We start from the raw sequence: 14543 nt of genomic DNA, 5'->3' as shown, positions 1-14543 counted from the left end.
CCGCTCGAGGGGCCCGTGCCAGCGCCTGACCCGCGCGGGCGCGTTCCAGCGGTGCCGCGGGCGGGCGGCAGCCGGCGGTCGGCCGGGACGCCCTGGGCACGGCAGGACCCCGCCCGGAAGCCGCGGCCCTGAGGAGGAGCCGGGGCCGGAGCCAGCGCCGGGGCGGGGCCGTGCAGCCGCGCTTCCTCTCGGAAATAAACCCTTTTTCTGCCCAATTCAAGCCGTGCGGCCGCGTGCGGTGGGAGCCACCGGTGTTGGGCGCTGCGGGTGTGATCGGTGCCGCGCGGAAACACCCTTTGGGGAGTAGACGGGGCACAGTTTGTGTGACCGGCGGGCGCAGAGCGGTAGGAAATAAGGTCTCTTTGTTTGTCTTTGTCGGGGGGGTATTGGGGGGGCTCTGGCGGAGGGGTTTGAGGCGTTGTGGGGCTGCGTTGGGTTTCTTGAGGGGTTTGTAAGGGGCGGGGGGTGTTTTGTTAAAGTACAGCCGATACTCGTCCCGCAGCAGCTGCCCTGTAGGAAGCCGCGTCCCGTAAGAGCTGGGAGACACCCGCGGGTTCTTTCCGGGGGAGGACAGCCCGGCCATGGGAGTTCCAGCAGAAGAGGGGCAGGAGGAAGGAAGGAGAAAGAGGCATCGGACCTGTCAAATTCTCCCGGCAGCGCCGAGAGCTGCGGTGAGTCCCGGCCCTCGGGGCCCTGTCCCCGCTCTGGTGCGTCCCGCTCCCTCCTGCCCCTCTCCTCCCTCCTGCCCCTCTCCTCTCTTTTCTGTGCTGCTGTGATTTCTGTCCCCTCTGCCCCACCCCCCCTTTCCTATACCTCTCCTCTGCTTTATTCTTCTGTCCTGCTCCCCCTTCCACTCTCACTTTTTCTCTCTCTTGTCCTGCTGCTCTCTTTTATTATTTCTCTCTGAGCTTTTGTCCTGCTCCTTCTCCCTCCTTTTGTTAGTCTTCCATCTCTGCCCTTAGTGCCCTCACTTTTTAGACTTTCATTCTACATCTTATAGTTCGCTGTCCCTATTTTGTGTTTCCTTAGTGCCATCACTTCTTAAATTTTCTTTTCTATACCTCTGTTCTAGTTCACTGCCCCTGTGTCATAATTTTGTTCTTTATTTCACCAATGCCTCTTGCTTTTAAAATGTTCTTTTTCCCTTCAATGTCTTCTTAATGAGTTCTTTTCTTTCCTTAATGCCCTCTCTTCTTAGATTGTCCCCTCTTTTGTTTGCTGTTGCTACTTTTTAGTTGCAGGGCGTGGTTGGACCAGATGACCTGCAAGAGTTCCTTTCCCACCTCAACCGTTCACATCCAGAGCCATGAGCTACCACAGGCGGGAGAAAGATGCCCCAGGCTTCAAGGCCATCCCGAGTGCCTGCTGCTTTACTCCAGCCGCAGCACTCCTGAAGAAGAGGAGAAGGTAATTTTGCACTTGTCAGGGCTTTTAGGGCTCAGTGGTCATGCTGGCACACGGTTGGGTGGTGTGAAGGGACAGTCTGAGAGGGCACCTGAAATGCCCTTGCAGGGTGGAGGGCAGCAGGAAAGCGGGGGGTTAGAGCTGGCGAGGGACTGCCCTGGGCTGGGGGGCGGTGTGCCCATGGGTGCCAGCACCTCAGCTGCTGTGTGTGGCTGTCGGCATTGCGGGAGCCGTGGGGGTGAGGGACTTTACTCTGCCTCCCCCAGAAAGCTCTGGCTGACGACGTTACGCCACACCAGAGACTGCAGCCATCAGCACCACGGGATGCTGATAATGACCAGCACAGGCCTCGCTGTCCTGTCGTTTTCCCTGCTGCTTGCAATGGATCTGCAGAGGCCTTGCAGGTCCCAAATACCCCTGAAGTCTGCCCCAGGCTGCCCAGCTGCTGCTCCAAAGCTGCCAGCAGCCCCCTAACTCTCCCAAACCCTTTCTCAAAGCTCCTAGTGGCCCCCAAACACTCCTCAAAGGCCCCCTAAATCCCTGTTTCCATTCCGCTGTCTGTCTGCCCGTCCCTCTTTTCTTCTCCCAGTCCCCTGTATGGATTCCTGTTTCTCTGCCAAGCTGAAGGCCCAACATTCCTTTGTGTTTTGTCAGGCCTTTGAGGTGCCAGGAGCTGGTGGGTGCTCCGTGAAGTCGGTCAGCAGTGAATGGAAGGTGCTGTTGATCTGCCTCATTCAGACGAAGTCTGACACCTCTCCGGAGATTCTCGTCGCCAAGGCACGGGGCTGTGGATGTGCCCTGGGGGAGCACCAACAGGCCGAGATGCTGCGGGGAGGGTGCGGTTGGTAGTGACGGTGCTCGTGGGGAAGGGGTCAGGAAGGTAGAGATGGGAGTCTCCAAGGGCTTGGGTGCTAGGACAGGTGCCCATGGCAGGTAGTCGGGAGTCGCTGTTCCTGTCTGCCCTCCCCATCGGCGCAGGCCGTCCTCCGCGTAGGCTGTTGGTGCCTCTTGCTCGCCCGTGCCCAGATGGGGCTGTCGCCTGGTGGGGCTGACTCGTGAGTGTGATACCAGCACAGAGCCTGATTTCCTGTTGAATCTGTGTGATGCAAACAGGTCTCCTCCTTGCATCAGCCTCCTTCTGCTCCTCTCCCACCTCTCTGCAGCAGCAGCTTGCACTTCCCTCGGCCCTCGGGCACGCTGTTGAGTCCCGGGGCTTTCCTGCAGGGTCTGTCCCACTTGAGCCACTTGTGTGCGTGAGGCAGCCTATGAAAGTGGAGTGGAACCTTGCTTCTCTCCTTGTCCTGGCTCCAGGCTGCCGTTAGTCTGTCTAGGGCTTGGAGTTTTAGAGGCTGCTTTCTGAATGGTCTGGAGGAGACCAGGTGCTGTGGGTATGGTGTGCCTGCTGCTTCTGTGGGAGCAGGGCTGGGGCAGGCTCGGTGCGGAAGCAGAGCTGGGCTGTGGGAGACAGAGCCCTGGAGCGGGGGCTGGCTTCCTTGCTCTCCGGGGAAGGAGATGGCGTTTCTGGTGGCAGTGGGCTGAGCAGGCTCTTGGGCACGGCAGCGGAAAGTCACCCCGGAGTCTGAGAGCTCTTAGCCTTCCTTCTCTTGCCTGTGTTGAAAGCGGATACGTGAGGGGGCTGCTTGTTCCCCCTTGCTCCGTTAGGTGTTTTTTCATGCCAAGTAAGACGCTTCTAACCTTGCAGTGTCTGTCTGTGCTCCAGTTTCCCCAAGGAGTACCATCCCCAAAGGCTGAAGGCAGCTGGGAGCCTGAGCAGTTTGGTAGCTTGGACTAGAAACTGCTCACAGCATGGTCAACAGCGTGTCTAGTTTACATCATCAATATTTCCCTGTCTGTGGTGCTTTACCCTTGTCGTGGTCGCTCTGTGTGCTGTCTCCTGCGTAGCCTGGATGACAGAAACGTTGGGTGCTGCACGCGCCGTGGTGCTGACGGCGTGGCAGGGGGGTGCAGTGGAAGTGCAGCTTAGTACAGGCCGATGTGTTGCTTCTTGCACATGGTCACGTTTGAACGGAGGCTAAAGCCAAGCTTATAAACAGCAACTGTGAAGTGTTGGGGACGTGTCTCGCAGTTCTGCTGTGCTCACAAAGGCAGGGGAAGTGTTTTTAAGCCGTGGGCAGGAATTTCTGGGCTTCTCTTTCCTGTTTCCCTGCTCACATGTGCTTTGTTTTTTCTTGCATGAAACTGAGGGCTTGGAGGTTTTCTTGGGCAGCTTTTTGTTTAGAATTTCTTGTTGAGGGTTTCTCACTGAGGCGTTCTGGTTTTTTTTCTCCCCCGGCTGGGTTTTTTCCCCCTGCTCCCGGCCGCTCAGCGAGGCGACAATCATTGCCAATGTTTGGACACGGAGTGGGCTCGGGCCGGGGTTTTTGCAGGCCGGGGGATTTTGGAGGCCCCTGGGAATGCTGTTCCTGGCCTCATGTGTGTCTTAGTAGTCTTTAAACAGTTACAAATGGAGGTAGTAAAGACATGATGCTAATAGGGGGGTGTGGAATGACTGTAAATCTGTGAGGTCATGGTGGTAGGTAAAGCACTCCTTAGGGTTTGTGAAGTCCGTAAGTGCTGTTGCGTCATGTCGGTTCAATAAGGGTGTGTTTGGTTCCAAGGTCTATTAAATAAGCAAAAGCTGGTTTGTAATGTGGCTTTAGTAAAGGTGTATTTGCTCTTGGTTCTCATGCTATCACAGAAGTAAGAGCTGGTTTGTAATGTAGCTTTAATAAAGGTGTATTTGTTGGGGTTGGCCCTGGGGCGTTGGTTTGGATGTCTGGCTTTGTCTCTCCCTGCCTCTGTCTTTGTGTGTTTGTGTCTCACTTTGTCACTCTCTGTGTCTGAGTTTGTCTCTCGTTCTTTCTCTGTGTCTGATTTTGTCTCTCTCTCTCTCTGTCTGCATCTGTCTTTCTTTGTCTTTTAGTTAATTGCAAATTAGCAGCACTAGAACATGGCTGTTGCCTGGGAGTAATGAATTAAAAATAAAAAGCCCAATCACTTCAATATTAATATATTACTCCCTGGTAATTTGGCCATGTTCTACTGCTGCACCGGACTTATTATTTTTCTTCTTTCAAGAATACTCCACATACACAACTGCACCCCCTGTACCACTTCACCAATCACCACCCCCACACCATTTCCTATGGCACCACCACATGACAGTCTGCACCCAGACCCACTGCACCACCGGGTGACTGTTTCCTCCCGGACCATGTTTAGGGTTGCACGGCCGGGTCCCTGTTCCCACCCAGACCTCCTTCATCCTTGCACCCCAGTCTGCATTTACACTTTACAGTTATGGCTACAGTTTAGGTGTTAAGGGTTACAGTTACGGTTACAGCCATTACAGTCGTGCCCACAGGTTGTGATGACGGTCAGAGATGGGAGGAGAGGTAGGGTTCAGGCAGCCTGGGCAAGAGCCACAGCCCAGGCTGTGGGGGGGAGAACATGGGATAACACACGTCAACATGGGATAACACACGTCAACATGGGATAACATGCAGCCTCAGACATAGGTATGAGGACATGGGGCTCAGGCAGCCTGAGAAGGAGCCACAGACCAGGCCCTGTGGGTGCAAACATGGGATAACAGGTGATAGCATGTGTCAACATGGGATAACACACAGCCTTAGACATGGACATGGGGCTCAGGCAGACCAGGCAGGAGCCACAGCCCAGGCCCTGAGGGGGAGAACATGGGAATACTTGGGAGAACATGGGATAGCATGTGCCAATATGGGATAACACACAGCCTTGGACATGGGGGTGGTGGACATGGGTGGTCAGGCAGCCCGGGCAGAAGCCACAGACCAGGCCCTGAGGGTGCAAACATGTGATAACATGGGATAGCATGGGTCAACATGGGATAACATGCAGCCTTGGACATGGGTATGGGGATATGGAGGGTTGGGCAGCCCAGGCATGAGCCACAGACCAGGCCCTGTGGGCCAGAACATGGGATAACATGGGGCAACATGGGATAACATGCATCAACATGGGATAACATGCATCAACATGGGATAACATGCATCAACATGGGATAATATGCAGCCTTGGACATGGGGCTAAGTACACGGGAGGATATGGAGTGGTCAGACAGCCCAGGCAGGAGCACAGACAAGGCCCTGTGGCCAAGAACATGGGATAACATGGGATAACATGGGTGCACATGCAGCCTCAGACAGGGGTGTGGAACATGGGGGGACATGGGGCATCAGGGAGCCCTGACAGGAGCCGCAGCCCAGGCCCTGAGGAGGAGAACACAGGAGAACATGGGAGAACATGGGATAACATGCATCAACATGGGATAACACACAGCCTCGGACATGGGTGTGGGGGGTCGGGCAGCCCATCCCAGCGCCTAAGAGTAAAGCGTTCGTTAGGCTCCGACAAATAAAAGTGTGCGCGGAACGGAACGGGCTTCACACCGGGTTTGGCTTCGTCATCACACGCACAACTCGGGGTTGTAGTGACGAGCGCCGGGACAAGAGGGAACGGCCTCAGGCTGCCCAGGGCAGGGTTAGGCTGGCTCTTAGGAGGGATTTCTGTCCAGAGGGGCTGTTGGGCGTTGGGAGGGGCTGCCCAGGGCAGGGGGGGAGTCCCCATCCCTGGAGGGGTTCAAGAGTCGGGGTGACCCAGCGCTGAGGGATCTGGTGGGGTTGGGACCAGTCAGGGGAGGTTCGTGGTGGGGCTGGAGGAGCTTCAGGAGCTTCTCCAAACCCTAAACCTAACCACTAAACCCAGCCCTAAACCTAATCACTAAACCCAGCCCTAAACCTAACCACTAAACCCAAACCCTAAACCTAACCACTAAACCCAGCCCTAAACCTAACCAATAAACCCAAACCCTAAACCTAACCACTAAACCCAAACCCTAAACCTAACCACTAAACCCAGCCCTAAACCTAACCAATAAACCCAAACCCTAAACCTAACCACTAAACCCAAACCCTAAACCTAACCACTAAACCCAGCCCTAAACCTAACCACTAAACCCAGCCCTAAACCTAACCAATAAACCCAAACCCTAAACCTAACCACTAAACCCAAACCCTAAACCTAACCACTAAACCCAGCCCTAAACCTAACCAATAAACCCAAACCCTAAACCTAACCACTAAACCCAAACCCTAAACCTAACCACTAAACCCAGCCCTAAACCTAACCACTAAACCCAAACCCTAAACATAACCACTAAACCCAACCCTAAACCTAACCGCTAAACCCAAACCCTAAACATAACCACTAAACTCAACCCTAAACCTAACCACTAAATCCAAACCCTAAACCTAACCCTAAGGATCACTTTCCACCAGAGGGAACCATAACCCCAACCATAAACCTAAACCCAATACTAACCCAAACACATCACATTAGCCCTAAAGGCTAACTGAAACACTAAACCTAACCACTAAACCCAACCCTAAACCTAAACCTAACCCTAATGCCAGCCCTAACCCTAACGATCATCTTTTACTGCCAGGAAATTTAATCCTAGCCTCAACCCTAAACCCAATACTAACCCAAACACATTATGCTAACCCTAAACACTAACCCAGACATTAAACCTACCCACTAAACCCAACCCTAAACCTAAACCTGACACTAAGGGTCACTGTCCACTAGAGGGAACCATAACCCCATCCATAAATCTAAACCCAATATTAACCCAAATACATTCTGCTAACCCTAAAGACTAACTGAAACATTAAACCTAACTACTAAATCCAAACCTAAATTTAACCCTAATCCAAACCCTAACCCTAAGGATTATGTTCTACTGCGAGGGAACTTAACCCTAGCCTCAACCTTAAACCTAAACCATATAATAACCAAACACATTATGTAACACTAAACACTAACCCAAACTTTAACCTCAAAACCCAACCCGAAACCTAAACCTAACCCTAACCCTAAGGATCACTTTCCACCAGAGCGAACCCCAACCATAAATCTAAACCCAGTACTAACCCAAACACATCACATTAGCCCTAAAGACTAACCAAAACACTAAACCCAACCACTAAACCCAACTCTAAATTTAAACCTAATCCCAGCTGTAACCCTAAGGATCACGTTTGGCTACAAAGAAACTTAACCCCAGCCTCAACCCTAAACCTAAACCCAATACTAACCCAAACACATTATGTTAACACTAAAACCTAAACCAAACACTAAAGGTAACCACTAAACCCAACCCTAAACCTAAACCTGACACTAAGGGTCACTGTCCACTAGAGGGAACCCTAACCCCAACCGTAAATCTAAACCCAATACTAACCCAAACACATTATACTAGCCCTAAAGGCTAACCAAAATACTAAATCTAACCACTAAACCCAACCCTAAACCTAACCCTAACCCCAATCCTAGCCCTAAGGACCACCTTCCACTAGAGCCTGATCCCTGTCGAGTACAAAGGGAGACAAACTGATACTTAATCCCCTGAATACCAAGAGCAAAATCCATCTGAACCTTCTCCTCTTCCTAGGAGAGATGTTGAGCCTTCCAAGGAGCCGTTCACCTCCTCCTAATCTGCGTGTTTAAACTAAATCAGGTGAATCAGCCCCAGAAGTGCTGGTTTTATCTCTGTGACGGGCACTTTGGTCACCACAGCTCTTGGGTGAGGGGACTCCAGTCCATGACACCTTCTCATGGTGGCCCCCGAGGCTTCCTGGGCCTCCTGGTCACTGCGGGGCGAGTGTCCAGAGGTCACCTTGGTTTAGTCCTTGCTTAGGCTGGGTTGGGTCGGGTTTAAGGTGGGACAATACTGAGGAGGACGCAGCCAAAGGTGGAGATGCCAAAACCCAAGGAAAGAAGCGGCAAAGTCCGTCTCTACCGATGGGCGCGGGACCAGCGTCGGCTCAGCCCGTGGTCAAGGCCAAAGAGGTGGGGGTGGGGTGGGGTGGGGTGTCAAGGGTCAAGGACACCCCAAGGTCAAGGACAAGCACGGGGCGGGCGAGGTTGTCCCCGAGGTTGTCCCCAGTGGACCTGGCGGGAGCTCACGGGGGCAGTGGGATGTCCCTGAGGGGCCCCCCAGGGCCCCCCAGGCTGTGTCTCCTCTGGGGGAGGGCGTTGGCCACCACGGGGGGGCCACAGGGCCACCGGGGCCTCGAGCCACTGGCTGGTCCAGCTGGGCACCCGCCCCCCCCCCCCCCCCCCCGCACTGGTCCCAGTGGCTGCACTGGGGGCTCCTCTGGGCCCAGCCCCCACTGTTCAGCTGCCGGCTGGATCCGGGCGTTGAGGGAGGGGGGTTGGGGGGAGCACACGCCACGGACACGCCATGGACATGACATGGACACATCATAGACACGTCACGGACACACCATGGACACATCATGTGCACGCCACGGACATACCATGGACACGCCTTGTGTACACCGTGCACATGCCGTGCACACACCACGCACACGTCATGCTAATGCCATGTATACACCGTGCACGCATCATGCACACGCCATGGACACACCATGGACATGCCCTGGATGCGTCGTGCACACGTCATGTACCCGCCATGGACATGTCATGCACGCACCATCCACATGTCATGCTCGTGCTATGTGTACAGCATGTACATGCCATGAACACGCCATGGGCACGTCATGCACATGCTGAGCACATGCCATAGACATGGCACAAACACACCATGGGCTGGCCTTGTGTACACCATGCACATGCCATGCACACGTTATGCTCATATTATGTATACACTGCACATGCCATGTACACGTCAAGCACACGCCATGGACACACCAAGCACATGCCATGGACATGTCATGCACATGCCATGGACACACCATGGGCCCGTCACGCACACACCAAGTACATGCCATGGACACACCATGGACACACCAAGCACACGCCATGGACACACCATGGACATGTCAAGCACACACCATGGACACACCATGGACATGTCACAGGCATGTCATGTACACACCAAGCACACACCATAGACACGTCATGGACACACCAAGCACACACCATGGACACATCATGCACATGCCATGGACACACCATGGGCCCGTCACGCACACACCAAGTACATGCCACGGACACGCCATGCACATGCCAAGCACATGTCAAGGACACGCCAAGCACACACCATGGACACATCATGCACATGCCATGGAGACACCATGGGCCCATCATGTACACACCAAGTACATGCCATGGACACGCCATGGGCCTGTCATGCACACACCATGGACACACCATGGACATGCCCTGGATGCGTCATGCACACGTCATGTACCCGCCATGGACACGTCATGCACGCACCATCCACACGTCATGCTCGTGCTATGTGTACAGCATGTACATGCCATGAACACACCATGGGCATGTCATGCACATGCTGAGCACATGCCATGGACACGGCACAAACACACCATGGGCTGGCCTTGTGTACACCATGGACATGCCATGCACACGTTATGCTCATACTATGTATACACTGCACACAGCGTGCACACGTCAAGCACATGCCATGGACACGTCAAGCACATGCCATGGACATGCCACGGACACACCAAGCACACGCCATGGACATGTCATGCACATGCCATGGAGACACCATGGGCCCGTCATGCACACACCAAGTACACGCCATGGACATGCCATGGACACGCCATGGGCCCATCACACACATGCCAAGCACATGGCATGGACATGCCATGGACACACCACGGACACACCATGGGTCCGTCACACACACTCCAAGCTCACGCCATGGACACGCCACGCACATGCCACGGACATGCCATGGGCCCATCATGCACATGCCATGTACATGCCATGGACACGCCAAGCACACGCCATGCTCATGCCTCGTCTCCATCCCGCCCCGCCCCCTCGCCCCTCCCCCCCCCGACACCCCGCCGTCCCGGCTCTCCTGCCCCTCTCCCCCCCAATCTCTCCCGGCCCATGACGTCATGCCCCTCCCCCCCCCCCTCCCCCCCCCGCCCCGTTCCCCGGCGTCCGGGCGTTCCCGCTCCCCCCGCCCCCCCCCCGGGGACCGTGACTCACGGCAGCCGCTCCCTCCCCCTCCCCCCCCCTCCCCCCCCCCACATCTGGAGTCGCTTAACAGCTGGAGGAGGTGGGGGGAGGGGAGCTGGGCGTCCGGGAACATCCCCCCATCCCCCCCCCCCAATAACCCCGATCTGCCCCTCCCCCCGTCCCCCCAAAAGGGACCCAGGTGTCCGCGTGCCCCCCCCCTCCCCCACCCCCCGGTCCCCCCCCACCCCCCGCCCCTCCCCCTCCCCCCCAGAAGGGACCCAGGCGTCCGGACGGGGGGTTCAGCCCTTTATTGCCCCCGCCCCTCCCCCACCCGGGGACAGGGACGGGGGGAGGGGCCGGGATGGGGGGAGCCCTGCGGGGGGAGGGGGAGCAATCCCAGTTTGGGGTCCTTTCCCAGTCTGGCGGCAACAGGGCCCAGTTTGGGGGGGTGCTTTCCCAGTTTAGACTCCCAGTTTTGGGGGAGGGGGGTCCCTCCCAGTTCTCCCAGTTTGGGGTGGGGGTGCGGTATGGGGGAGCCCTGCAGCTTTGGGGGGGGGTATCTCAGTTTAAGCCTCCGATCCCAGTTTGGCCGGGGTCCCAGTCCCAGTTTGGGGGGGGGGGTGTCCCTTCCCAGTTTGAGGGGTCCCTTCCCAGTTTGGCCGGGTGCCTCCCAGTTTGGGGGGGGGGGGGGGTCCCTTCCAGTTTGCCACCCCCACCCCCAGAACCTTCACCCACGGGGGCTTGGGAGGGGCACCCTGGGGACCCTCCTCAGCCCCCCCAGTGCTCCCAGTACCACCAGTACACCGCCCAGTGCCACTGGTAGTGCCATCAGCAGCCCCCCCCGAAGGGATCCAGGCGGCCGGGGGCCGGGAGGAGGCCTGGGGGCAACTGGGGCAACTGGAGGGGCAACTGGGGGGGCAACTGGGGGGTCCTTGGCTTGGGGGGGGGTAACTGAGGCAACTGGGGGGTCCTCAGCTCTGGGGGGGGTAACTGGGGAGTCCTTGGCCCTGGGGAGGGCAACTGGAGGGTTCTTGACTGGGGGGGGGGCAACTGGGGGGGTAATTGGGGCAACTGGGGGGTTCTTGGCTTTGCGAGGGGCAACTGGGCGGGTAATTGGGGCAACTGGAGGGTCCTTGGATCTGGGGGGGGAACCTGGGGTAGTAACTGGGGCAACTGGGGAGTCCTTGGCCCTGGGGGGGGCAACTGGGGGGTTCTTGGCTCTGGGGGGGGCAACTGGGGCGACTGGGGGGTTCTTGGCTTTGCGAGGGGCAACTGGGGTGGTAACTAGGGCAACTGCAGGGTCCTTGGCTCTGGGGGGGGAAACTGGGGGGATAACTGGGGAAACTGGGGAGTTCTTGGCCCTGGGGGGGGCAACTGGGGGATGCTTGGCTCTGGAGGGGGCAACTGGGGTGGTAGCTGGGGCAACTGGGTGGTTCTTGGCTTTGTGGGGGGCAACTGGGGAGGTAGCTGGGGCAACTGGGGGGTCCTTGACTCTGGGGGGGAAAACGGGGGGGGTAACTGCGGAGTCCTTGGCCCTGGGGGGGGCAACTGGGGGGTTCTTGGATGTCTGAGGGGCAACTGGGGGGTTAACTGCGGCAATTGGGGAGTCCTTGGACTGGGGGGGGGCAACTGGGGGGGTAACTGGGGCAACTGAGGGCATAACTGGGGCACCTGGGGGTGTTCTGTGGAGGGGGGAGGCGGTTGGGGTGGCAACTGGGGGCAACTGGGGTTTAGAGGGGGCAACTGGGGGGGCAGTAAGGGGGTCCCTGGAGGTGGGGGGTGCAGTTGGAGGGTCTCTGGCTCGGGGGGGAGCACTAGAGGGATCCTGGGGGATGGAGGGGACAGTTTGGGGGTCCCTATAGGGCCCGGGGTGGGGGCTGGCTCTATAGGGGTCCCTGGGGTCAGTCTGGGGGTCCCCAAGTCTATAGGGGTCCCTGGGGTCAGTTTGGGGGTTCCCAAACCTATAGGGGTCCCTGGGGTCAGTTTGGGGGTCCCAGGTTCTGTAGGGTTCCTGGGGGTCTCTCTGGGGATCCCCAAGGCTATAGGGGTCCCTGGGATCAGTTTGGGGGTCCCCAACTCTATAGGGGCCCCTGGGGACAGTTTGGGGGTCCCCAAGCCTATAGGGCTCCCTGGGGTCAGTCTGGGGGTCCCCAACTCTATAGGGGTCCCTGGGGTTAGTTTGGGGGTCTCCAAATCTATAGGAGTCCCTGCCATTAGTTTGGGGGTCCCCAAGCCCATAGGGGTCCCTGGGGTCAGTTTGGGGGTCCCAGGTTCTATAGGGTTCCTGGGACTCCCTCTGGGGATCCCCAAGGCTATAGGGGTCCCTGCCATTAGTTTGGGGGTCCCCAACTCTATAGGGGCCCCTGGGGATAGTTTGGGGGTCCCCAAGCCTATAGGGCTCCCTGGGGTCAGTTTGGGGGTCTCCAAATCTATAGGGGTCCCTGCCGTTAGTCTGGGGGTCCCCAAGCCCATAGGGCTCCCTGGGGTCAGTTTGGGGGTCCCAGGTTCTGTAGGGTTCCTGGGGGTCTCTCTGGGGATCCCCAAGGCTATAGGGGTCCCTGGGATCAGTTTGGGGGTCCCCAACTCTATAGGGCTCCCTGGGGTCAGTCTGGGGGTCCCCAGCTCTATAGGGCTCCCTGGGGTTAGTTTGGAGGTCTCCAAGCCCATAGGGGTCCCTGGGGTCAGTTTGGGGGTCCCAGGTTCTATAGGGTTCCTGGGGCTCCCTCTGGGGGTCCCCAAGTCTATGGGGATCCCTGGAGTCAATCTGGGGGTCCCAAGCCCTGTGGGGGTCCCAGGGCTCAGTCTCGGCATCTGGAGCTCTATTGGGGTCCCTGGGCTCATTCTGGGGGTCCCTGTCCCTATAGGGGTCCTCATAGGGGTCCCAGGGCCTGGTTTGGGGGTCCCCCCCCCTACGGAGACTCCCCGGCTCGGGATCCCCATAGGGGTCTGAGGGGAGCGTATAGGGGTCCCAGCCCCCCCCCTGAGGCTCCTCATCCCCATAGGGGTCCATATAGGGGTCCCCATAGATGTCGGGGTCCCAGAGCTCCGTTTCGGGGTCCCACAGCCCCGGGTTGGGGTTCTCGTCCCTATAGGGTGGGGCTGGGCCCCTATAGGGGCCCCCGTAGGCGTCGGGGTCCTCCAGGTCCGTGTAAGGGTCCCCGTAGGGGTCGGGGTCCTCGTCCCTATAGAGGTGGGCAGGGGCAGGGGGGGAGTCACCGTATGTGGCGGGGGCCAGCGGTGAGCTGGGTGAGTCCTCGTGCAAATCCTCGTGCAAAGCCTCGTGCAAAGCCTCGGGCAAGTCCCCGGGTGAGTCCCCATGGAAATACCGGTGCCCAGGTGGTCGCCGATCCCTCCCGGCGTCTCGGCTCAAGTCCTCGTGCAAATCCTCGTGCAAATCCTCATGTGAAACCTCGTGCAAATCCTCGGGCGAGTCCCCATGGAAACGCCGGTGCCCAGGCAGTTGCAGATCCCTCCTGCCATCTTGGCTCAAGTCCTTGTGCAAATCCTCGTGCAAAGCCTGGTGCTTGTCTGGGTGCAAATCCCTGTGCAAGTCCCCGTGCAAACCTAGCTGCTGGTCCGGCTGCGAGTCCCGCTGCCTTCCTCGGTGCAAACCCTCGTGCAAATCCCCACGTAAGTCCTTGTGCAAATCTTCCTGCAAATCCTCGTGCAAACCCCGGCGCCTGCCCGGCCGCAGATCCTCGTGCGCATCCCCGTGTGTGCCGCTGTGCAAACGCTGGTGCCAAGGCGGTCGCGAAGCCTGAGCACTGTCTCGGCGTGAGTCCTCGTGCAAATCCTCGTGCAAACCCTGCTGCATGTCTGTGCTGGAATCCTGGTGCAAATCCTCGTGCAAGTCCCCGTGCAAACGCTGGTGCCAAGACGGTCGCAACTCCCGCTGCCTTCCTCGCTGCAAGTCCTCGTGCAAAGTCTGGTGCCTCCCCGGCTGCCGCTCCTCACGCGACCCCTCGTGCAAATCCTCGTGCGAATCCTCGTGCAAATCCCAGCGCCTGCCCGGCTGCCGCCTGCTGTGCGATTCCCCGTGCGAAGCCCGCTGCCACGCCGCCCGCCGCCTTCCCGGGCGCGAGCCCTCGTGCAAATCCTCGTGCGAATCCTCGTGCAAAGCCTCGCGCGGCCCCTCGCCA

At 57.8% G+C, this 14543-nt stretch overlaps 1 protein-coding gene across 1 annotated transcript in view; it reads right to left on the bottom strand.

The window, feature by feature from the left end:
* Positions 1 to 10488: 10488 nt before the first annotated feature.
* Positions 10489 to 14543, bottom strand: part of LOC141917520 (uncharacterized) — a 4504-nt gene continuing 449 nt past the window's right edge. The window contains exons 2-5 of the mRNA XM_074810779.1: positions 12366 to 14536; positions 11924 to 12326; positions 11140 to 11282; positions 10489 to 10495 (exon numbers count right to left, since the gene is read on the bottom strand). Of these exons, the coding sequence (XP_074666880.1) occupies positions 10489 to 10495; positions 11140 to 11282; positions 11924 to 12326; positions 12366 to 14536 (2724 nt within the window). The remainder of the gene's footprint in view (positions 10496 to 11139; positions 11283 to 11923; positions 12327 to 12365; positions 14537 to 14543) is intronic.

The sequence above is a fragment of the Strix aluco genome, chromosome 39, assembly GCF_031877795.1.
Source record: "Strix aluco isolate bStrAlu1 chromosome 39, bStrAlu1.hap1, whole genome shotgun sequence".
NCBI lineage: Eukaryota > Metazoa > Chordata > Aves > Strigiformes > Strigidae > Strix > Strix aluco.
Note: the sequence above shows the minus strand (reverse complement) of the source record. Positions and strands in the feature narration are given on the sequence as shown.